Source organism: Sarcophilus harrisii, chromosome 2, assembly GCF_902635505.1.
Source record: "Sarcophilus harrisii chromosome 2, mSarHar1.11, whole genome shotgun sequence".
Classification (NCBI taxonomy): domain Eukaryota; kingdom Metazoa; phylum Chordata; class Mammalia; order Dasyuromorphia; family Dasyuridae; genus Sarcophilus; species Sarcophilus harrisii.
Window position 1 is genome coordinate 507,818,495 of NC_045427.1, and position 24,973 is coordinate 507,843,467.

The following is a 24,973-nucleotide window of genomic DNA, read 5'->3' on the forward strand; positions in this document are numbered from 1 at the left end:
TGGCAAAAGACTTCCAGAAAGACTCGTCAATGCTTTCAATGTGGTAAAGTAGGGCATCTGAAAGCCCAGTGTAGGCAAAGAGATAGAGTGAGAAGACAGGGTAAGAGAACAAGACCCAAAACTCTGTGTCCAAAATGCAACCAAGGTTTTCCCCCGGGCCTCAGAATGTAGACTGACCCAGAGAAATGAGAGGCAGGGCCCAGCTCTAAGACCTCAAACAAAAAACAGGTGGGGCATGATGGTAGTTGAGGTCACACCTAGAGAGTCTTTAGAAGCTGACATGATCTATCAGCCAAAAAGCAATCTGATGGGAAGAAAGGGAATACGATTGGAGAGAATACAGACTTTTTAATCCAACAGAAGGACAGTGTCCAGTCCAGCCCCAATGTAATCACCAGGTGATGAGGAGAGACCCAGAAAGTGGTGAATAGAAGGGACCAGATAGGTTAACTGCTTGGGAGAAATGGTTTGCTTGTATCTCTACAGATGGAGAAGGAATCAAATGGCTGCCAAGAACACCTTGAGAGAGACAGAAAAAAGAGAAAAAACCTTGAAACAAAGGAGAAGACCTAGATAAAAAACATCTGTCACTGAAAGAGCATGGCTGATAATGAAACTGTTACAGAACTTCAAAACCTGCAGGAATCATTGGATTTTTATAGAGTAAATGATGTTGATTACATCACAAGATATACAGACTGAGATTAGAGGAGGAGTTTGCTAACATGGGGAGATCCTAAAGCCTTGATTGGAACTGAGCATGAAGTTACCCAGAAGGCATAAAAAAGAAAAGGCCACTTGGGGGAAGGGGTATTAATGTGAAATAAGAATGCTATAGTTAGTCTAAATTCTTTATAAGTTCACCCAAAGGATGGCAAAGGAGGATAGTGCACAGACCCCAAGTTGGGTAAAGGTCCCATCTATGGTTTGGCATCTAACATCCTGCTCAGCATTGGTACTATTGGTACCATTGTCTTATTTCTGTGGTATAACCAGATCGTGTGGTCCCAAAGCATGCTGAGCTGCTTATTGTTCCAATGAGGCCCATGTTTAAGGATTTCTGTGGTGTTTGGGTTGAGGGCAACAATTAGAATACTATAATTGATTGAAAAACAAGATAGACAACTTAAGGATCAGATGCATCCCAGAACATAACAAGTCATAACAGCTGAATACTATAATGCGAAAGATAATAGAAGATTAGACTAGGCAAGAAAGGATAAGAGTTAATTAAAAATAGCAAGGCAAAGAAATCCTTCTTAGAAAAAGATGCAGAAAAGAAAAAAAAAAACCGTAATTAAAAAAATTGTAGAGAACAGGAATGGGGATCTTTGAATTGATTACTTAACTGAAAAGAAAAAAGAATGATGAATAAGATAATTAGGAAGAAAAAAATAAGCTAAGATTCAAAAATAGGGAAAGGGATAACCCGACAGGAGAGGGAAGGGAAGAAAGTTATTAAGAACAGGACTGCCTTAAAGTGGATTAAAAAAAAACCCAACTATTTGTAGAGATAAAGTATTTAAAGGGAGAACTCTAAACTTAAAAGAAGAACAAAAAAATTCCTAAATTAAAAAAATTCAATATTAGAGATACACATGGAGGATCACATAAGCCTAACGTCATAACTTTAAGTAGATTAAAAGGAATAGGAAAGGGAAAAGAAAGGAATAAGCATTTGCAAAAGGTCTACTAGGTGTCAGGCACTTTGTAATTTTGTTTTTCGGTCATTTTTAGTCATGTCTAACTCTTTGTGATCCCATTTGCTGTTTTTTTGGCCAAGATGACAGAGTATTTTGCCATTTCCTCTTCCCGCTCATTTTATAGATGAAAAAACTAGGGTAAAGAAGGTTAAATGACTTGTCCAGGGTCACCCAGCTAGTAGGTGTCTGAGGCTAGATATGAATTCAGATTTTTCTGCCTCCAAACCCAGCTCTTTATCCATTATACTACCTAGTTCCCCAGGCACTGTGCCTGTTTAATAAATATTATTTGGTTTGAATGGATTAAACAATTCAATAAAACGAAAGTATGATAGATTGAATGTGAAAACAAAATCACCCAATCTTTCACTTACAAGAAACACTAAAAACAAAGATATACACAGAATAAAAATGAGAGGTTGGAACAAAATTTAGTATAAAACAGGCGAATCCAAAAAAAAGCAGGAGTTTAAATCATGCTATCAGAGAATGCAAAAATAAAAATTCACATTATAAACTGAGATTAAAAAGAAATTATATTTTTTCTGAAAGGAACCATAGATAATAAATCAAAATTAATATTAAATGTATATGCTTCAAATAGCACAGCATCTAAATTAATGAAGTTAAAAAGCAACTGAATAGAAAGAAAAAAGATAGTAATACAATAACAACAGGAAACATTATTGTTCCTTGCTTAGACAAATTTAGCAGACAGATAAACAAATGGGAAAATAAAAAATTAAACAAATGGTTGCAGGAGTTAAAACTAAAAAAATAATGGCATGTTCTGAAGGGGACTGTTACAGATCTAAAGGAGAATTAGCTATCAACAATTTAAAAAACAGTTAACATCGATATATGATTTTTTTCTCAAAAACTAAGAAAGAAATCATTCTGCCAGACAATCAGTAGGTTAACTAGCATTTATTAAGAAACCATAATGTGGCAGGTACTATGTTAAGTGCTGAGGATATAAGAAGTGGCCAATCCCTGCCCACTCAAAAAAAACCCAGTAACTATGCTGAAGGAGTTCACAGTATAGTTGAGAAGCAAGAAAAGAATTAAGTACAAACAAGATATCTAAAATATAAATTGGGAGTAGTCTCAGAGGGAAGGCATTAAAATTAAGAAAGAAGGAGAAAAGCTTTTTGCAAAAGGTAGAACTATAGCAAAGACTCCAAAAAAGCCACAGAATGAGAAGAGAAGCAGATTTTAAGGCATGGGGGAAAACCAGAAAAAACAACTAGAGTTAGGAAATGAATATGATGAATAAAAATAAGTATAGAAAGACTTCCTGAATGGATAGATGCAAATCAAACCATCAAAGGCAAAAAAAATAATATACATAACTGACAACAAAAATAGGAAATTCTAGTTGACTAACTGAATGTTAATATAGAAGTATATATTATTTCTCAATTACTCATTTAATAATGGAATTTATTCTGTTATCTAAATTTAATTTTTTTCTCAATCTTATTCAAAACTTGGAAAGCTCAGTTACCTCTAACTTGATTAGGAAACTATCTTGTGGGTAGAGAAAAAAATCCAAAAATTTACACCTTATATCTCAGTTTCTAATATCTAGTCTTTAGCTTCCACACTCCAAATACAGTTTCTAAAGGGGAAAAGATAACACTAAGTTATCTTAACTTGGCATTAGTGACAGAACTAATAGCTGACATTTATGTCATACTTTAAGGTTTGCAAAGAGCTATTTTAAAATAGTTTAAATTATTTCAGCAGTAAATAGTGAAAAAATAACACAATGAATTCACCATTGCCAAGAGAAAAAGACACAGTATTGCAAGCATCTCCGGTGTTTTAAATTGTTATCATTCCCTCCTGATGCATATATCTGAGCAATACAAACAAAGTTCCCAAATTTATAATTATACTCTTCCTTCCACTCAGGTGAAAGCATTAGCCTCCATACTTGAGTAGACAGTTTTATAAAGTGCTGTGGTCAATTTCCAAATTCAAAAAGATTAAGTTTTGGATTACAGGCATAAAAATCCACCATTATTATATACTTGAAGTATCTAGCTTAATATGGTCTCTAAGAAAATTGACACTGCTTTCAGGAATCCAAAGTCACCTTCAGTGAATGGTGAAACAATAATGTAAAGTTTTAGTAAAGGAAAAATCCGATTCAATGAAGATATAAAAAAATCACCAATACTAACATCTTTTATTCAATTTCCCCAAAATTAACAGACAGACAATGTAAGGTTTAACTCTTGTAACTCTTCCTTCCTCCTGTTACTAGCACTTCTCTTTCCAAATTATTTTATATTTCTGTGTCTTTCATCTCTGCTCTGATTCTGACTCCCTGGAATTTGTGACCATGAATCAGCTGCCATTTTACCATAGTTCTCTCAATGCTTCCAGTCTCCTCACCGTGCAACCTTTTTTCCAACTCTGTAGTGTTATTATCCTTGGAAACATTCTTTTGACTCTGATCCGCTTCTGCCATTGTTGAGTTCCAATTTGAGAAAGGGCCTAGCCTCATTTCCAAAATATATAGAGAATTGACTCTAATTTATAGGAAATCAGGCCATTCTCCAATTGAGGAATGGTCAAAGGATATGAACAGACAAAATTGAAACTATTTCTAGTCATATGAAAGGATGCTCCAGGTCATTATTGATCGGAGAGATGCAAATTAGGACAGCTCTGGGATGCCACTGCACACCTGTCAGATTGGCTAAGATGACGGGAAAGAATAATGATGATTGTTGGAGGGGATGCGGGAGAACTGGGGCATTGGTGCATTGTTGGTGGAGTTGTGAACGGGTCCAACCATTCTGGAGATTAGTTTGGAACTATGCTCAAAAAGTTATCGGGCTGTGCGTGCCCTTTGATCCAGTGGTGTTGCTGCTGGGCTTATATCCCAAAGAGATCATAAAGAAGGGAAAGGGACCTGTGTGTGCACGAATGTTTGTGGCAGCCCTCTTTGTAGTGGCTAGAAACTGGAAACTGGATGGATGCCCATCAGCTGTGGAATGGCTGAATAAATTGTGGTATATGAATATTATGGAATATTGTTGCTCTGTAGGAAATGACCAACAGGATGATTTCAGAAAGGCCTGGAGAGACTTACATGAACTGATGCTGAGTGAAATGAGTAGGACCAGGAGATCATTATATACTTCAACAACAATACTATATGATGACCAGTTCTGATGGACCTGGCCATCCTCATCAAGGAGATCAACCAAATCATTTCCAATGGAGCAGTAATGAACTGAACCAGCTACGCACAGAGAAAGAACTCTGGGAGATGACTAAAAACCATTACATCGAATTCCCAATCCCTATATTTATGCACACCTGCATTTTTGATTTCCTTCACAAGCTAATTGTACAATATTTCAGAGTCTGATTCTTTTTGTACAGCAAAATAACTTTTTGGTCATGTATACTCATTGTGTATCTAATTTATATTTTAATATATTTAACATCTACTGGTCATCCTGCCATCTGGGGGAGGGGGTGGGGGGTAAGAGGTGAAAAATTGGAACAAGAGGTTTGGCAATTGTTAATGATGTAAAGTTACCCACGCATATAACCTGTAAATAAAAGGCTATTAAATAAAAAAAAATAAATAAAGAGAAAGAGCCTAGGTACTATTCCTTTTTTCTCCCATGCTTGCTTCTGACTTTTCAGTCTTTGCCACCATGTCTCAACAAAGAGGTATTAATATTAGCTCAAGTCCATCAATATGGCAAACAAAATCAACCAATCACCCCTTTCTCCTCCTAAAAAAGTCAATATAAAAATGTAAATAGGCCTTTCAGGAAAAAAGACACTCCCATACTGCAAGAAAGCAAGAGCTTTCTCTCTTCCCATCTGCCCCCACATCAGTGTTTCTTTATGTGTTGTCTTTCTGACTAGAAGGTAAGCTCCTTGATGGCAGGAACTGTTTTCTTCCTTGTATTTGTACCCCCAGAGCTTGGCACAGCTTACTTATGTGGCAGTAAGAACTTAATAAATGCTTGCTGACTGATTTATTGTACAATATCTTATATATTCTCATCTCTATACATGTTGTATCCCCTTAACAGACTGTTAAATTCCTTGAGGGAAAGTACTGTTGCTTTTTTTTCTTCACAAGTTCCTAGTACAATGTTAAGCACATAGGAGGTAGACAGTAAATACTTGTTAAATGATTGATGAACTATCTATGATTATCAAAAGTACAATTAACTAACTGAAACCAGTATTTTATGCTGAAACCAGTATCAGCATAAAAATAAATAAAATATGAAGGAAATATGAAGTATTTCCTTCAAAGATAATTAAATTGAATTGGAAAACAATTTTGTAGATGTGCCACAGGATACCTGTATAATAGGTTTCATCCATGTTGTAGTTTTGGAATTGTGGTCTATGTAATAGGATCTTCCTTTACCATCTTGTTTTTCTTCCCAGCCTGGTGGTAATCCAGATGAAGTAGGCAAAAACTAAGTAAAACATTAATGAGTGGAAAAAATTTAATACAAACTTTTAAACTACACTTAACTAAAGAAATATTTATTTTTCTGATAATCTTCCTTAAAAGGAATACCAAAGAAATATTTTAAATGGTCAAAGCAATGTACTAAATAAAATAGTAATTAAATTCACTAATGTATTATTATATTGAGTCATACAGATAACCTATGAGTTAAAATCTAGGTACAGGTCAGCCAACACACAGATAATAGGGGTGAAATAATATAAATCAGAGTGGATAAGTAGAGTACACCTTTAGACAAAAGATGTCTGTTATTGCTAAAGGCTGGGGAAGATCCAGGTCTACTATAGTAAGAGTTATATGGAAACCAGGTTCTTTCAATGCTTCTGTAAACAGGAACCGGTACAACAGATAGATTAGAAATATCAAATATGAAGCTTGAAGGCCACATGTGACCCACAGTACTCCCAAGTGTGGCCTGAATAAATTAAAATGTAATTAGGAAATATACAGCAAAATAAACAAAAAAATAAAATAAAATAGATTAATATGTACTTTTCTAAGTCAATATGTGCCCCAAAGGGATTCTTATGCATAGCTTATATCCATAGCTATGAGTTTGATACTAGCACTGTACAGTACTTATTCTACAACACATATAGATGGTAAAAGAACATAAACAGACAACTTCCAAAGGAGTAAATATAAACTCTTTTTAAAATAAATAATTTCTCTTCATTTCCCCCTCATCTTTTCACTTACTATCATGATATTAGTTGATTGTTTACTCTTTGCATCCTTTTCTCATTTCCATGGCTTTTCAGTTTGGGAACGATAATCTAATTAACACTGCCAATATCACTGGAAAAGGTATGTCATTGTTTTCCTCTAAGACTCCATTCAGTGTGAATTTCTAAACTAAAATACTCCTTCCTGATCACCACTACCCCTATAAGAAAGTAAGCTCCCTGAGGTTGAGCACTGTCTTTGTCCTTGGCTTATAAATATTCTTTCTTTCATTTTTTTCATATCTTTATTCACGCTACCCTAAAGCCAACATGGCCATTAAGCACATCTGCTTAGTGTTAGATGCACTTAGATGACAGGTTCAGAGTAGTAATACAACCTTTTAGGCCCAGTGATTTGAATAACATTATTTTTTTTAATGGCTGAAGAGACATGAAACTCACCACAGGAAGTGCAGGTTGCTCCTCAAAAGTATATGCTTGCAAACTTCCTCTTCTTTTGAAGTGGTTCTTAAAGTAAAATAAACACAAAATAACTTGAGATTTCTGCCAAATCTTTGACTTTGTCATCAGTATGTTACCAAAAATAGTTACATCATTAAGATATAATGCTTACAAAACTGATTTCTGTTTACTCAGCTCCTAATTTAAATCCTTCCCTCTTTAATCATCTTCTACATAGGAGTTGCCTTCTCCCAACTAGCTGTTTACCTGATATACAGCTGTTTGGGTAGAGGGAGTAATCTTGATACTAACTGACCACTCTGGGAAATCTTCACCAAGATTATCCCACGCTTTAAACAGCACAGTTAGAGTACTCCAAAGGTAGCCTGAATGACGGGAGGGAGACAGCATCAGAGTCAGAAAGAAGTGTATTGAGAGGTAGATTGTAGCAAAGATGGTATAAATGGAGTCAAGCATACCCAGATTCACACAGAGCAGCTAGGTTCTTCACCTATTGCAAGTAGATGAGACATCAGCAACTATATTGGAACTTAAGTTTGGGTTTGGTGAACTTCCTCCATCCAACCTGGAGGATATTCTAGGCTGAGAGAATATACTTTCCTCCTATTTTTTTCTATCTTTATCTCTGTTTGAAAGAAGAGATTAAAATCCAGATTTCCTTTCTTTTTTAAACAGCATCCTATTACTTCACTTGGTTTCTCTAGATAAAAGAGATTGTTCTCAAATGCCTTGTGGACATCTATATTTAACTGTGAGTCACGAATGCAATGGGAAACATTTTTGTGGCCACAGGAGTTTAATGAATTGATAGTGTCTTTTTCTCCCACTAAAAACTTGGACAAATCTCTAAATTTTCTGTATTATCTTTATCCAATCAATGGTCACGTGTAAGTACTGCTGTAGGCCTTGCCTTTGTAAGTGTTCTTCATGGTTTTAGAGCTTGACTGTCAGTTTTGTGCCTCCAAGGTATTGTCTTCTTGTTTTATTATAACCTCGTTTAGCAATTGCTCTTTCATTTTCTTTTGGTTAGCTATTTCCAGAGATGAGATTTTTCACAATATTATCAATCTTCAATTCCTGGGACTTTTGATGATCTTTCAACAGCATGAAGAAAGGTAGGTGTTCATTTGACCAGATGGGCTGATTTCTTATCTACTTATGCACAAGAAATCTGGAAGGGGAAGCACATCTTCTGTTGTTGCTGGGAGACCCTGATCCCACTGCATTAATTGCTGTCTGATGTCTGGATCTGTGATTTCTGTGTCACTTTCTGTCAGAGAATTAGTCTGGCTTATTCTGGAACTAGCTGTTAAAAGAAATTAACCTATTTCTAGAATTTTGCTAGGTATTGGGGCCCTGAAGAAAGGGGAAAAACATTTCAGTTTCAGAAACCTGTTAAATCTAAAATATATTCAAGGCAATGTCTCTTCTTTGAATTTCTCTAGAAGACAGTAGTTTGAAATTTGACTCCAAGAGCCAGAGGAAAGATGGCAGACTATAAAGAAGCAATGTAGCCCGCCCAGTACTCATCCATAAAATTCCTTTATATAGATATAGAAAATACACCAAAGCAAATTTTGATCAGGAAATACAGAAAATACTTCTGAGTCTTTGTCTGACTCAGGTTAATATACAAAGGCAGATAGAAGTTTTGTTGACATTGGGGACTGGTTTGGGGCAAAAAGTACTACAGGGTCAAGAGAGAAGCTGCACACCAGGACAAAAAATCCTAGAAAGTACCCACTTGGTCATCTCTTGAAAGAAACTTCTAAATGAAAATATCTAGGAACATCCCAGATAAAATGAAGAGTTTCTGGATTAAAGAAAAAATCTTGAAAGCAGTCAGAAAGAAATAATTCAAGTACTAAAAAGCCATTTTCAGGATTTTCCATGATTTAGTAGTCACTACTATAAAGAACAACTTGGTGTCTCCATTGGGTCTAAATCCCAAAAAGATCATAAAAAAAGGAAAAAGAACCCATATATGCAAAAATGTTTGGAGCAGCCGTTTCGGTAGTGGCAAGAAACTGAAAACTGAGTGGATGCCCATCTATTGTTGAAGGAATAAGTTATCGTATATGAATGTAATGGAATATTATTGCTCTGTAAGAAATGACAAGCATGCTGATTTCAGAAAAGCTTGGAAAGACTTACATGAACTGATGCTAAGTGAACAGAGCCAAAAGAACACTATACACAGCAACAAGATCATGTAATAATCAACTATGATGAACTTGGCTCTTTTCAACAATGAGGAGATTTCAAGGCAATTTTCCTAGACTTCTGATGGAAAGACCCATTTGCATGCAGAGAGAGAACTATAAAGACTGAATATAGATCAAAACATAATATTTTCACCTTTTTTGTTTTTTGCTTGCTTGTTTTTTCTTTCTAATTTTTCCCCTTTTGATCTGCTTTTTCTTGAGCAGCATGATGAAAATGTAAATAAGTTGAGAAGCATTGCACAGATTTAACTTATAACAGATTGCTTGCTGTCTAGGAGAGAGGGAATGGGGAAAGGAGGGAGAAAAATCTGGAACAAAAGGTTTTGCAAAGATAAATGTTGAAAACTATCTTTGTATGTATTTTGAAAAATAAATAACTTAAAAAATAAAAATTAAAAACTTGGAATATGATCTTCTAGAAGTCAAAGGATATAGGCTTTGATAATTGAAAAAAAAAAACACAGCAAAACTAATTATCTTGGTACAGGGGAAAAATGGATCTTTAATAATTTTTTTTATAAAACTCCCTAGTGTGATGGGGACCAAATTAAAATGTAATTGGGAAATGTTTAGCAAAATAAATTAAAATATCATATAACACAGATTATGTTAATTTGCTATTTGCTAAATTAATAAGCAGCATTTTTATTTGAGTTTGACACTACTACTATAAGTAATATTATAATTTTTTTATAATGCTGGAGTCAATTTTTTTTTTTTTGGTAATGCCTCAATTCCAGTTTGATGTTTCTTACATCAAAAGGTAATATAAAAGATCTACTTTTATCCCACTAGATACTGAATCCTACTAGATTTTATTTTCAAAAGTCTATCTGTGTGCACTTTTATACACACATGAAAACAAAAAAAGGCTCTCTATGAAAGTGGGAATCTCCATTTCATATGATTTAAAAAAAAAAAAAAAGCATAAAACAAATTTTACATTTTAGTTTCAAAAGCCTATCTGTGTTCCCTTCCATTCTTTCTCCCTGCATTTTGAAAAAAATGTTTGGTTAGACCTTTTATTTTTTGTATCACTGCTGCTACTCTTCTCCTTCCCCAAACTGAAAACTAAGAGAAAAAAAAGGAAGGTGAAAAAACAGTTTTTATAACATAAAAACATCAAGCAAATGAATTCACAAAAAAATCACGTTAAAAAATGTATGTCTCTTTCTGCAATTTTGGCCCCTTAATTTCTGTCAGGGGGTGGGTAACATAGTTCATTATAGGTCTTCTAGAAACACAATTGGTCATTTCATTGACTACAGTTCTCATATTAAAAAAAATTTTTTTTAATACTGTTCCTGTTTATGTAAAAAGTATTTTCCTGATTCTGTTCATTTCATTGTATTCAAAGCAACTGGGATTCTCTGAAATATTCTGAATTATTTCTTATAAAGCAATAACATTCCATGATATCCATAAATCACAGTATATTCAGGCACTCCTTAAGTGTCTGAAAAACAATATAAAGTTCCCCCTTATAGTACCTCCCTCATTCTTAATCCCCTCTTATTATAGTATGAGGAACAAATTGAGTAACGTTCAAATTCTAAATAGAATTAAAGAATTAAATATGCACTTAATTCAAACATTAATAATTTATCAAAAACAAATCTAGAATTTTCTTACACAGTTGAATATCTGTTGGCCTATAGCTGAATTTCCAGAGGTAGAAGGTCTGGCATTTAATTCTCTTACAAAGTATGTCTCAATATCAAAGTGACTTTGTGGCAGAACTGACTGAAGATTTTGATTACTACATATGGTAGCTTCATCTTCTGTTATAATCTCCCAACTCTGAAACAAAGAGAATCAGCTTAATCCACAACTATTTTAATATACTTATAAGCAATAAGTACTTTATTAGTTAATATGAAAGATGTACATAAGACAATAGAAAAAAATAAAATTATTTTACACCTCTGTAGCATCTCTGTTTTCAGAATTTTCAGTTTCTTCAGATATTTGCTTCCGTGTAGTAAATGCATGCTGCCCTTGCTGTTCAATGTTAGCATTCACAGTATTTTCTGTGTTGTGCCTGTACCAAAAATATGAGTCAAAAATCTATATTTTATATCATGGAAAGTAAAAATAATTATAATATTTAATTTTATGTATTGCTTTTCACAAAGTGATTTACAAAGTACTTTACATGTACTCTTATTTGACTAACAGCCATTCTGAAATAGGGAAATACTATAGGTATTATTATCCTTATTTTAAAAATGAAGACACTGAAGCTCAGAGTATGAAGCATCATACTGTATGATTAAATGCCTTTTCCATGTTCTCATAGATTAAGAAGGGACTTTGGAGACCACTGTAGCCACCAAACTAGACAAGAATTCCCTTTATAACATACCTGACAGATGGTCATCTAGTTTGAATACCTCAGGATGGGGGAATATTAAGGGAACCCAATACCTCCCAAGGCAGCTCTTTCCAATTTTGAACAATTCCAATCAGTAGAAAACATTTCCTTTTATCAAACACAAATACTGACTCCAAGTCCAATACTCTTTCCACTAAATTGACAAAACTACAATGAGGATTTAAAAATAAATATCAGATTAATCATACTAATAATTATAGCTAATAAAGCATTTTATAAGCTGAAAGTACTCAACTTTTATTACCTTTGTTCAAAGACCATGGAAAAATCCAGATGGTAAAAAAAATAAGCATTTTCATTTTTTAAAAGGTCTAATACTTCTTTCATTTTGTTGATTTAGCCCCTTTTTTGTTTATGCATCCTCAGTCAATGGTACAGTATTTGTTTATATGTGTAGCTGTGTAGACCCAGGAGAATATAAGGCTCTCAGGATAGAGGGTTTTTCATTTTGTCTTTGTATTCCCAGAGTAATAGATGCTGAAATGATTTATACTGTATGATCTAAAATAACTTTATCTCTGATTTTCTTTTAAAAAAGAAAAAGAAAAAAATAGAGATTCTAAAATTTTATCTAAATCTCTTTATCGGACTCTTATTTACTAGAATTGCTTCTGAATTACTAAAATTACCTAAGGAACTTCTAACATGGACAAACATGTTCTAACAAAGAACAAAAGTAAAGATGATCTAGTAGAGGTTGCTAAACTGAGCGTTCCAGATAAGAGTCATCAAATCTAAAGTGAAGTTTAACACGTGAAGTGGCTAAGTCAGGGTAACCCAGGTGAGAAGTGATAGCATCAGATTTGAGAGCCCTAATGGGGAAGTAGCAAAGGTCAGGGAGAGGCAGGCTCCCTATTTCTTGACACAAAGTCTTAGCAATCAGAGAGCGGAAACAAAAACACATTTTTTGGATATGGCCAATATGGGAATTTGTTTTTCTTGACTATTTGTTACAAGAAATATTTTTTGGTTTTCTTTTCCTAATGAGGAAGGAAGGGTATGGACAGAGAAATGTATTTTTGTTACCTGAAAAAATAAAATTGAATTTTAAGAAATTTCAGAAAAGAAAAAGGAGGCAGTGAAGGATGTTTTTTTTTTTTAAATCAGGAAATGAAAGAATTAAGAGCTGGAATTTGTGGATCCTGGTTCTGATTCTATCTCTAGCCAGTGATGAGGCCATAGACAAGTCACTTCACCCGAACATATTCCCTCCCTATTCTAAGATGAAATGTATTATTTTTGGAGGTACTGGGCTATTCCACAATGATATGGCAGAAGAGATTCTTATTCAGCTTTGGGTTGAATTAGATGAGTGTTTCTAATTCTGAAATTCTATGTACCTTTTTTCCTCATCTGTAAAATGTGGAGACTGGATGATCTCTAAGGGTTCTAACTTGAAAGTCATATGGTACTGTAAAAAGACTATCATAAAAATTTGGCTGGGTTTAAGGAAAGTTAAGATTGACCTTAGACAGTGGGAGTTTTTAAGTGGAGGTCTATGAACCCCCTGGGGGTTGTGAACCTCAACTGTAAAAAATATCACATCATTATATTCACTAATTTCTAACTGAAATTTTCTATTTCCTTCAAATAATGAATCAAAATCAAATATTCTAAGAAGTACTCTTTAATATAATTTAGATTTAATGAGGCTGCTAAAGAAGTCAAATGGATAAAACAGATAAGAACCACTGTTCTAGGAAATATTGTTGTGATTGTCTTTAGTCACCTTTCACTACACAAAAAGTGTCTATTGGCTACTACTAGCCCATTACAGCAAATATTTTGACAAAGGATTAATGACAATTTGTAGAATAACATAATGTAGACTCCATAATATTAAAAACCTATCAAAAAAGAGCAGTATAATATTTTAATCAGGGGCAGCTAGTTGGTACAAAACTTTATCCTGAATTCAAATCCAGTATTAGACACTTATTAGCTGGGTTAAGCCTGTGCAAGTCATTTTTGCCCTATTTTCCTCCTCTGTAAAAGGATGGACAAGGTGATCTCTGCGATTCTTTCCAGGTCTAAAGTTCTTGTGATCTCCACCCCCAAAAAACCTTCTCTATTTCCTTCAATGATGGCACATGACACAGTTTCACTAATCAGTCAATCTCCTTTGTTTTCTTTCTAGTCTGTCAGTGTTCCTCCTAAAACGTGACATGTAGAACTGAACAAAGTATGACACCACTTTTATCTCCTTCATTTTGGACTCTATGTTTCTATTATTATATCCCAACTGTTCCTTTTAAATTAAAAATTATTTTACTATAATTCAAATGTAATTAAGTAACATTGTATTAATCCAGAAAATTAACATGGACTCACAAGACCAGGGCCTGAAAGAAACAAAGTGTAGCCCAAGTTTTGGTTTCCTTGTCATATATAGGAATTACCAGACTAGAACCTCTAGATATTTTTCAAAGGAAGTACTAGTCATTCCTCTTGTATGCTGTATTAGAGAAGGTAATTTTTTCCTTAAACTCAAGAATATTACTTTGTGTATATTTCTACTAAACTTTATTTTAGTAGGTTTGATTCTTAATTTCCAACTGCTGAAATCTTGGATCATGATTATGTGATTCAGCAAAATCAACTATCCCTTTCCAATTTCCATAGAATGCATATAAGATAGGCATGCCATTTGTGCCATCATCCAAGTCACTGAAAACAATGATAATAATAAGAAGGAAAGCATAGAGCCATAGGACAATATGTCAGACAGAGCTTTGCTTCACTCTAAGCTATCATCATACTCTTTGGATTCAAGTGTTGAACTACTTCTGAAATTATCTGATTCTGCAGTCACCTGGCCCACAATCCTCTGTAATTCACAAAGTTATAATGAAACACTGTCAAATATTAAGCTGAAATCTATTTAGGCCTTATTTATGATATTATATCTACCAATATTTCAGAAAAGGAAATGAACTTAATTATTCAGTCAATGCTAACCTCCTTTTATTTAACCCAGAAGTACATGTAAAAGGCTTAATAATCTAGTTATCAGTATTCAAATTATTCTGATTCAGTAGTGAGCAACATCAAAATGACAATATCTATTTAAAATTATCTACAGTACAAACAAGGATGCTTTCACCACATACTGAGGGGTTGGTCTTCTCCATTGTGTTCTTCTAGACTCATGATTTACATAATAGGTTCTTCCAAGAACATCTTGCCTTTCTTCCCACCCTGGAGGCAGAGGAGAGGATTCCTGTTGATGCTGCAAATGAAAAGTGGCATCTTGCTGGTCCACAATAATCCAGCCAGGCTGAAAATTATAAATGTTTAATTTAAGAGATGAAAGTAAATTTAAAAAAAATTCAAATCTTACATACTAAATGGAAAAGGGAAATTTAAAATTGCATTAAGTATACATTATTTAGACCTAAGAGTTACTCAATGAACAACATTATTCTATAATATAACTTATAAAATCATAATTAAGTAATTTTTTGGTATTTGACCTGAGATAATTTTAGAAAATGAGAGACTACTACATATATTAGGAAACTTTATATTAAACTACTTTAAAATAACCCAATAATTTTTAAAAGGAGAAAGGATTAGTGCCTGTAGGAAAATACAAAACATCTTTAAACAAGCTGGAAAATTTATAGAAGTCAAGAGTCTATTTTTAAAGTATAATCTTTGACTTTTTAGTGAAGCTTTTTGCAACTGTGCAGACACAAGTAAGAAAATAGTGAGTGATTTAGACATAATTGCAAAAGTTAAAAAAATATCCTGATTAGAGGGTAACTTTTGGATTTCCTAAGTACATATTTATTTTAAGCTCTTTAACCTTTGGATACAAGAGAGGAAGAGGTTACAAAGATTTGGTTAAGCCCCGAAGCAGAAGAAACACTAAATTGCAAAACATAATTCTCTTTATCCTTCAGGTAATTCAGTTTTTAAATTAACTGAATACTGAGGGACTATCTTATAAGTCCTTGACAGTCTATATAAGTGAATGTTCACTATCACTTAAAGTGGATCCCATAAACAGTATTACACTTATACTTCCCAAATCTTCTGTAATTTAAAAGCTGCTTAAGAGCTTGATAAGTAAAGTGATTTGCCCAAATCACACAATCAATAGTCATTAGGGACTGAATCTGATAAGGATCACTCTTTATCAACTACAAAATATCTAATATACATTTATAAATAAAATAAAGTTCAAATTGTCCATTCTTTAAAATGGATCTTTGCAATCAAAAAACCCTGGATTACTATGGTCATTTACTATTGTCTATTGTGTATTTAATCTATACCACATATCCAACAATATATTTCTTAAGCAGTACCAAATTCACTCTATAAAATAATGTTTTAGTAGTCTGATTGGATGGCACTTGGCAACTATATCTTTTGAAAATAAAGAACTGGGGGCAGCTAGGTGATGCAGTAGATATAGTATCAGCACTGAAGTCAGAAAGACCTGAGTTCAAATTTGGGCTCAGAAATTTAAGACTTCCTAGTTGTGTGACCCTGGTGAAGTCACTTAACTCCAATTGCCTCGGAGAAAAAAAGGAAGAAAGAAAATAAAGAACTGTTGGAATGGAGATCCCATTTACAGATATTCAGTACCATGTACAGAGTAGGCATTCAAATATTTGTTGGAGGAATATGTCTCTGAGACAGTGCTCCTATACATGGTGTACAAATAAAATGTTTTCTGCCACTTCTATAATTTATAAGCAGAATGTTAAAATTGGAAGGAACCTGTGGGATTATATAATCTAAAAACCTTTTCTTACCTGAAAAAGAGAAAACGGTGTCCTAGAGTGTTTGTGGTTTTCATAAAGTTTCATAAAGCCTCAAAAGAAGGATGAAAACTCAAAAGTTGTAATTATTACCTTTGATGTAATTAGTATCAAATTTACATTTCCAGATTTAAATTCTATTCTGACGTATATTCCACTATATATCTCTCCCTGAATATTCTTTTACTATCTCAAAGTCAACATGTCCAAAACTGGATTTACCAACCTTTACCAAAATAATTTGATCTTCATTTTCAAATTTCTATTAACATTAATTTAAACAATCATATTTGAGTGTTCTTTGACTCTCCCTTCTCCCACCGATTCAACCAATTGATTCTATTTCTGCATCACCTTCCCCTTTGTCTCCCCTTTTCTTTTCCTACTGTTAGAATTCTCATTTAGGCCTAGATTCTCTCTTCCCTAGCCATTGCTAGTATTGCTGGTATTTTTGTATCAAGCTCATTCTATAGAATGTTGTCATATCTCCTTAACATCACTTATTGGTAATCACATCACCACAAACTTTATGTGAAAACCAAGCTTACTACAAGAGAAATTGACAAACACATGGATACTAGCAGGACAAAAGGAGGAGGAGATACCAGTAAGGGGTGTGACATGGGAAGGGAATGGTGCAGGCAAAGGTGGGGAAAAAAGACAAGACCACTCCAAATGCCTCATTCTTTTCTCTTGGGAACTGCTAGATTATGAAGAGAGGAGGGTCTGCTTTTCTGCAAAGAACCCTGGCTGCACAAGCACTCTCCCAGACTGGTATCTGGCACCTTTTTGCCTCCCAAAGACCCATAGAGTGTCCAACTTGGGGTGTAACAATAAATTATGTGGGTTCAGTGGGAGCTTCATCCTTAACAAATTCAAGCGCCTCTTGCACGCTCTAGGTCCAGTGTTTCTGGAAAAAATGGCTTCTCTAGAAGAAAAGTTCAGAGGACTCTTTAACAGTCCTCATCACTATCAACATTACTCTCCTATCACTTTATTATTCAAAAACTTTAAAAACTACTCAGACTTCTTAGTGTGGTATTCAAGGCCCTCCGCAACTTGGTTTCAACTTTCATACCATATGCTGCACTTCAGGCTCCAACTACATAGTACTACTTGCTATTTTCCAAATTTATCTCGTGTTTTCTCACTTCCTTTTGTTTACTCACAATGTTACTTGAGTCTGGAAAATATTTCTTCCATCCTCTTCTATTCAATGAATCTAGCCATCCATGGTCTGTCTTATCTAGTCTACAAATCCTTGCCTTATTCTTCTAGATGAAAGCTCTCTCCTACCTTTCAACACCCATACCATGTTTGTTCTTATTCCCATTAATCATATTCTATATTTTTTGGCAGGGAGACAAAGACCTGCAACTTCCTTACATAGGAAGTTTCCCCTGAGGAAGACTACCATGCAGATGGTATTTTGCAATTTCAAGTCATAGAGCTATGCTAACTTGGACATTGGGCAATGAAGTAACTTAACTATAATGACACACACTTATGTGTCAAAGGCAGGACATGAATTCAAATCAACCAGAGTCCATATTGTCTTGACTCAGAGATCAAGTTTTTATCTACTACTAAATAATCATAAGTATTATTGAAATAAATTACATTACTATAAATTTACTACTAAAATATACACTAAGATATATACTATAGCTCCTTTACTATATGCTTCTTGAGGTCAGAGATCATGTCTTATATGTCTTTATATCTCCCTCAGTAATTAGGATAGTGTCTTTGACAAAATAAAAGTTCACTTTCAGTTAACATAAAGAATCTCTTGGCCCCACCACAGGCAAGAACTTTCCACTATATTTTGCCTCTTATTTTTTCACTTTGGCTATTCAATTCATTAAAAGATTTTTTCACATCTCCTTTCAAAATCAAGAAAAATACCCATAAATCATGTCCCTCCAAATGGTATTCCATCAGATCCTTAACTAGAAAAATTACTATTAATACTGCTATTGCTACTATTACCACTACCAGTTAGCATTCACCCAATTTGTAAACTTTACAAAGCACTGTATAACTTTATCTCATTTGATCCTCAAAACAACCTAAAGAAGTATCATTATTACCTCTTTTTTATAGATGAGAAAATTGAAACAGTGGTTAAATGATTTGCCCAGGCCCACATTGTTAGTAAATGTCTAAGGCAAGATATGAACTCAGGTTTCCCCACTTCCAAGCTCAGCACTTCACCTTCTTTACCACTTAACTACTTAATTATTATTATTAATATAAAATAAATCATTTTAATAAATTCATTTGCTTTTTAAGAATAACCTTAATTAAGTTGAGAAAATGGAGGGAATAATAACTTTTAGGAAAGAACTCACAATTTACTAATGTTCTTTTAAAAAACTAAACTAAGAAATATTAGGATTTGGTACTATTTTAATATAGAAAATGTGACAGAATTTCAGAAAACCTTTTGCAAAAACAGAAAATAGAATGTAACTTAATTTTTATAAATTAATTTTGGTAAATATATTCATTTATATCTACCAGACCTTTCTTCATCATTACATTAAAAAATGTAACCAGCAATAGCCATTCATAGACTATAGTATGCATAAGTACTTGAAACAAATGGGACTTTTTAGGCATATTTGGAAAAGGTAAATATATTTTTCAGTTAACCAATTTTCTTTAAAACAAATTAAATTACTATAGTTGTTTTCTTGATTACATAAAAGAATAAGAAATCATATATATTTTAACAAATTAAAACATCTCCCCACCTCTAACTCTTCAATCTGTTCTGTGTTTTCATCCTCAGATCCACTGGCTTTAGGCACATAAGCCATTTTTAATCTAAGATAACCTTTAACTTTTGTTTTGTTACTGTAAAAAAAAAAAGAGAGACAATTAGGCTAAAAGACTATAAAGTTCATATTTTATCAAAGGAATTGAATGACTTGGAAAATTTAAATTTCATGACTTCATGAAGATTATGTTTTCCTTTTCTAGTAAATGTAAATATAGTAAAACCTCACTAGTTAAGCTCAAACTAAAAGAAAGCCTAAGTGAATCAGTAGACATCTAATAGGAGTAATAACAACAGAAATAGTCTTATAACTCTTTTGTAAATCCTATAATTGAAACTAGATCAATGATGCTTAAAAGAACATCTGCTTTACTGATAATATTTTCTCATGCTTAATCGATTTTTTTAGGTGTGAATAGTGTTTTATTCATAACAAAGCAATGATGTAGGTAGTCTATGTATTATCTCCATTTTACAGATGAAAAAAACTAAGACATTGAGATATTAAGTGACTTAAACAAGAAGAGTTTCACATACATACACACATATCAATACTAACATGATTACACTCAAGAGATATAACATTTGCTAAATGTATGTTCCAAAAGGAAAAAAAAAAATGCTTTTTGTCACTTAAGTAGTACATTTAGGTGAAATTGTTATTTTATTTTCTAAAAATAATTAAAATATAAATTTCAGCCCACTTTAAAAAAAATGTCTTCAGGAGAGGAGCCTGAAGTATATTATTTGCTCTTTTCTTTCTTCTTCCTTGTAATCCAGATATGAGTTGGGGGCGGGGAGAAGCATCTTGGGGATGTAACTGATAATTCTCCTCTTCCACTGTTTGTGGGCACAAGGCTCGCCTTTCCTCAGGAACAATAAAATGAGTCATTGAAGACAATGGATGGTGCTGGGTAGAGAACTGATTCTTTGGAGTTCATTTCCAATTTAGTGCTTGCTGATTTCTATTTTTCTTCAGTAAATGCACTTAACTTTTATGTTAAATGAGATAATTTTTTTTAAGTTCACACAAAAACAAAGATAACTAACCTATAAATTAACAAGTACTTAATGCAAACTTTATATATTCCCTTGTATCCAGCACAGTGATAGCTTAGAAGTACTGTTAGCTAAACATGAAAAGAATTTCATACTCTCTAAATTTCATTTTTAGAAGAAAATTCTTCCTGAGTTCCTATAAAATTATTCTATAACATTTAGAAAAGGAAAAAAAAACAGTAGGAAAAATGTTATTTTTAGATAGGATTTTTGCTGCCTCACTTAAATAGTTTCAACAGTAAATCAGTATACATCTTGACCATATCTGTTTAGAATATTCTAAGGTGCTTTTTTGAGGGGTTAAATATCTCTTTGATTCAACAGTACAGTTATTAAATATCCTTTTTGTGTTTTAAGTGTCTCTCTGTGCTTATATTGCCTTCCATTATTTATAATGTAAGTCAAATGAAAGTATATATTTATCCAGGAAGATTGGTTTTATATCATAACATTTACTGGTTTGTAGACAAAGTGGCAAAGTGTGATTTTTGAAATATGGTATATTTCACTAAATAAGATTTATATGTCAAATATGTAATAAGTATAAAGAACAATCTTCTAGTTTCACTTGAAATTAATTTCTTTTTGCACAATTAGAAAAAATGCTGTAACAAAATCAACAACAAAAAATTAAATTATTTTTGAAACAGCTTATTTGCATGTGTATAAACCCTGAACTTATATAGAATTCAACTGAACAGTATAGTTAGAATTAAGAAATGAAAGACTTAGTATCATTTTCCTGTCTGCCACATACTGACCTTCTTGGGTGAAGAAGAAAATCCTTAAATGTGTACGGTCTTTCCATATTTGGATTTTCTGTCTAGAATAAAATAGAGGGTTTTCAATATACAGTTGTAAACTAAAACTATACTTAAAACATCTGTGATGTGTAATCAAAAATAAACTATAGATAAATTACATCACATGAAGAAGTAAAAGTACAATCTTAAGTGACATTTCCACATTAGTCAGGTTGTGAAAGAAAAATCAGAAAGAAAAACAGGAAAGAAAAAATAAAAAAAGTGAAAAATACAAGCCATTCCCCAATTGATAAATGGTCAAAGGATATGAATAGGAACTTTCAGATGAAGAGATTAAAACTGTCTGTAGTCATATGAAGAAAATCTCTAAATCACTATTAATTAGAGAAATACAAAATCAACAATTCTGAGGTACAACCTCACACCTATCAGATTGGTTAATATACAGAAAAGAAATTCAATATATGAGGAAATTGGAAAATTAATTCATTATTAATGGAGTTGTGAACTGATTCTGGAAAGTAATTTGGAATTATGCTTAAAGAGCTATAAAATTGTGCATACTTTCTGATCCAGTAATACCACTTCTAGATGTGTATCCCAAATGGATCATAAAAAAGGGGAAAAGATTCACATCTGCAAAAGTGTTTGTTGGGGAATGACTGAATAAATTGTGGTATGTGAATGTAATGGAATACAATTTTTTGTATAAGAAATGATGAGCTGGCAAATTTCAGAAAAATTTAGAAAGACTTACATGAACTGACACTGAATGAAGTGAGTAAAACCAGAACATTGTACATAGTGTGTAACAATAACACAGTGCAATGATCAACTTTGATAAACTTAATTAACACTTGTCAGCAATACAATGATCTAAAACAGTTCCAAAAGACTCATGATGGAAAATGCTATCCACATCCAGAGAAAGAATTATGAAGTTTGAATGCAGATTGAAACATACTATATTCTGTTAAGTTTTCATTTTGGGATCTTTTTCAAGAGGTGATTGGTGTTTTCTATCAATGACCATTTTATTTCTCTGGTTTTAGGATATTAGAGAGTTCTCCTTGATAATTGCTTGAAAGATGTCCAGGGTCATTTTTTTTTAAAATCACGGCTTTTATTTATTTATTTATTTAAATTTTATTTATTTATTTATTTAATAGCCTTTTATTTACAGGTTATATGCATGGGTAACTTTACAGCATTAACAATTGCCAAACCTCTTGTTCCAATTTTTCACCTCTTACCCCCCACCCCCTCCCCCAGTAAATCATGGCTTTTAGGTAGCCCAATAATTCTTAGATTATTTCTCCTGAATCTATTTTCTAGGTTATTTGTTTTTCCCATGAAATATTTTACATTTTCTTCTATTTTTCCTTCTTTTGATTTTGCTTTCCTGATTCTTGATTTCTCATAGTCATTAATTTCCATTTGCCCAATTCTAATTTTTAAGGAATAATTTTCTTCAGTTAGCTTTTGTACTTCCTTTTCTATTTCACTAATCTTACTTTTTAAAAGTTTTTTTCTTCAGTAGATTCCCTTCCCCCATTTTGCCAAATATATTTTTAAAGGAACTGCTTTCTTCAGTAAAATTTTTATCCTTCCTATTCCAAACTGCTAATTCTCTTTTCCATACCTCTCATTTCTTTTTTCAGTTTTTTCCTACCTCACTTATTTGATTTTTAAATCCTTTCTGAATTCTTCCAAAAAGGATTTTAAGGCTTGAAATCAATTTATATACCCATTTAAAGTTTCATGTCATTATTTTGTTCTCTCTTGAGTCGGTGTTTTGAAGCCAAAGTTCATTTTTATTCATTGCTCATATTTTTGCCTATTTCATGGTTTTAAAAGTTGAATTGTGCTCCTGGAGTACAGGGGATACAATCCCAACCTTCTTATGTTGGGGGTTTTGAGCACTGGGATCTTAGATACTTGGTGACTTGCTCACTGTGCTTAAGAGCTATAAAGAGCCCAGGGGTAGCCGGGGTATACTCACTTGTTATTGCCTGGTTTCTGGGGCTGGAGGCTCCTCTGATGGCTTTCTATGCTACTGGCCTGGTGACCCAGAACCAAGGGACCTTGGTTGCTGAGCTATGCTGTGGCCAAAAGCAGCCCCAGGTTTGGTTGGGCACTGTCTGTGCTGGACTGAACTTTATTTTACCCAAGTGAGACAGACCTTTCTTGAAGTCCTTCCAAGATATCTTGAGCTACAAAATTGTTTCATTCCATCTTTTTGTAGGTTCTGTCCCTCCAGAATCTGTTTAGAGGCTTGATCTAACATAGTTTCCAAAGGAAACTGAGAGAACTTAGAAAACTCCCTGGCTTCTCTCTGCTATCTTGGCTCTGACCATTTGGGATATACTTGGCAAAGTTACTGGAGTGATTTGCTATTTTCTTCTTCCAGTTATTTTATAAATGAGGAACTAAGGCAAACAGGGTTAAATGACCTACCCAGGGTTATATTTGCACTCATGAAGATGAATTTTTCTGACTTCAGACCTGGCATTCTATTCACTTGCCACCTAGTTGCCACATTTTTATCTTAGAAACTTCTAAATCTCTCTGTTGAGTTCTGATTTTTTATTCACATTCAAATCTTTTGCTTATCAAAAATGTTCATTTCAATGTTCTGTTATCAATTATATTTAGTACATATTATTATAAACTTATCTGAAACCAGTAATTCTTCACAGTTCTTCTAATTGTATGAGTGATACTATTAGTGTCCTTTTTCTTATATAGACTCAAAATTTTCTAATTCACTACCTATTTTCATTTTCCATATCCAGTCATCAAAGGCTATGAATTTTTATATCTCCTTATCTTTTGTATCTGTCCCTCCTTAATTTCCATGGTCATCATTCTATCCTAGAATCTCATGCTATTTTATTATAAAAGTTTCCTTTCTATACTCTCCCCATTTATTTCAATCCTGCATCTTGCTATTAAATATTTTTTGTCAAACATTGTTTCCAAGATCAGAGAGTTACCTTTAAATTGGGATCACAGGATCATATATTTTGATAAAATTGAGGAGTAGATTAAGCAATTTTAAAGTAAATAATAGGCTCAAGGATTACAAGAAGCAAGCTATTTGATAAAGCATACGTTTACATAGATATTGTTGAATTAAAAATTTTAAGCATAATAAATAAGTGAAAATTTGTACTAACCGGTAACTGGTAAAGAGGTACATCTACTTGGCCTAGGAAGTTATCTCTTGTCTAGAAGAAGAGGGAAAAACAAATAAGAAATATGACCACATCCTTTAGCAACTTCAAAGTCAAATTAATTTTTTGATAGAAACCCCTAAAATTTCCTATCCCATGAAACAATGATGGCAAAATAATAATTAATAGTTATATATGTGGGCAGTTGTCTATTATCCATCTTGTGTACCATCTTCTCAATGCTCCACTCAGTTTTTTCTAGAGCAAAGACCTTATTATGTGAGTAAGAAAAGGGGAAAAAGAACAGATGAGAGAAAGGAAGGGACACTGTCTGAGTGCTGGAGTGTATGTACTGGGGAACACTGAAGGCTTGCTTAACTTGGAAAGACTTAAGATGGTAGGCTTGGGGAGCTAATGAATT

The 24,973-nt window shown here is 33.2% G+C and overlaps 1 protein-coding gene across 5 annotated transcripts in view; it reads right to left on the minus strand.

Moving 5' to 3' along the window:
• NEDD4 (NEDD4 E3 ubiquitin protein ligase) overlaps positions 1-24,973 on the minus strand; it is a 113,528-nt gene that overhangs the window by 34,463 nt on the left and 54,092 nt on the right. For 4 of the 5 annotated variants that reach the window (XM_031955254.1, XM_031955252.1, XM_031955250.1 and 1 more), the window contains 8 exons: positions 24,556-24,606; positions 21,374-21,435; positions 19,528-19,630; positions 15,107-15,273; positions 11,525-11,642; positions 11,234-11,401; positions 7,356-7,421; positions 6,053-6,172 (listed from right to left, as the gene is read on the minus strand). In XM_031955254.1, coding sequence (XP_031811114.1) covers positions 6,053-6,172; positions 7,356-7,421; positions 11,234-11,401; positions 11,525-11,642; positions 15,107-15,273; positions 19,528-19,630; positions 21,374-21,420 — 789 coding nt within the window. In that variant the 5' untranslated portion in view covers positions 21,421-21,435; positions 24,556-24,606. The remainder of the gene's footprint in view (positions 1-6,052; positions 6,173-7,355; positions 7,422-11,233; positions 11,402-11,524; positions 11,643-15,106; positions 15,274-19,527; positions 19,631-21,373; positions 21,436-24,555; positions 24,607-24,973) is intronic. The other variant, XM_031955251.1, reaches the window with a different exon arrangement.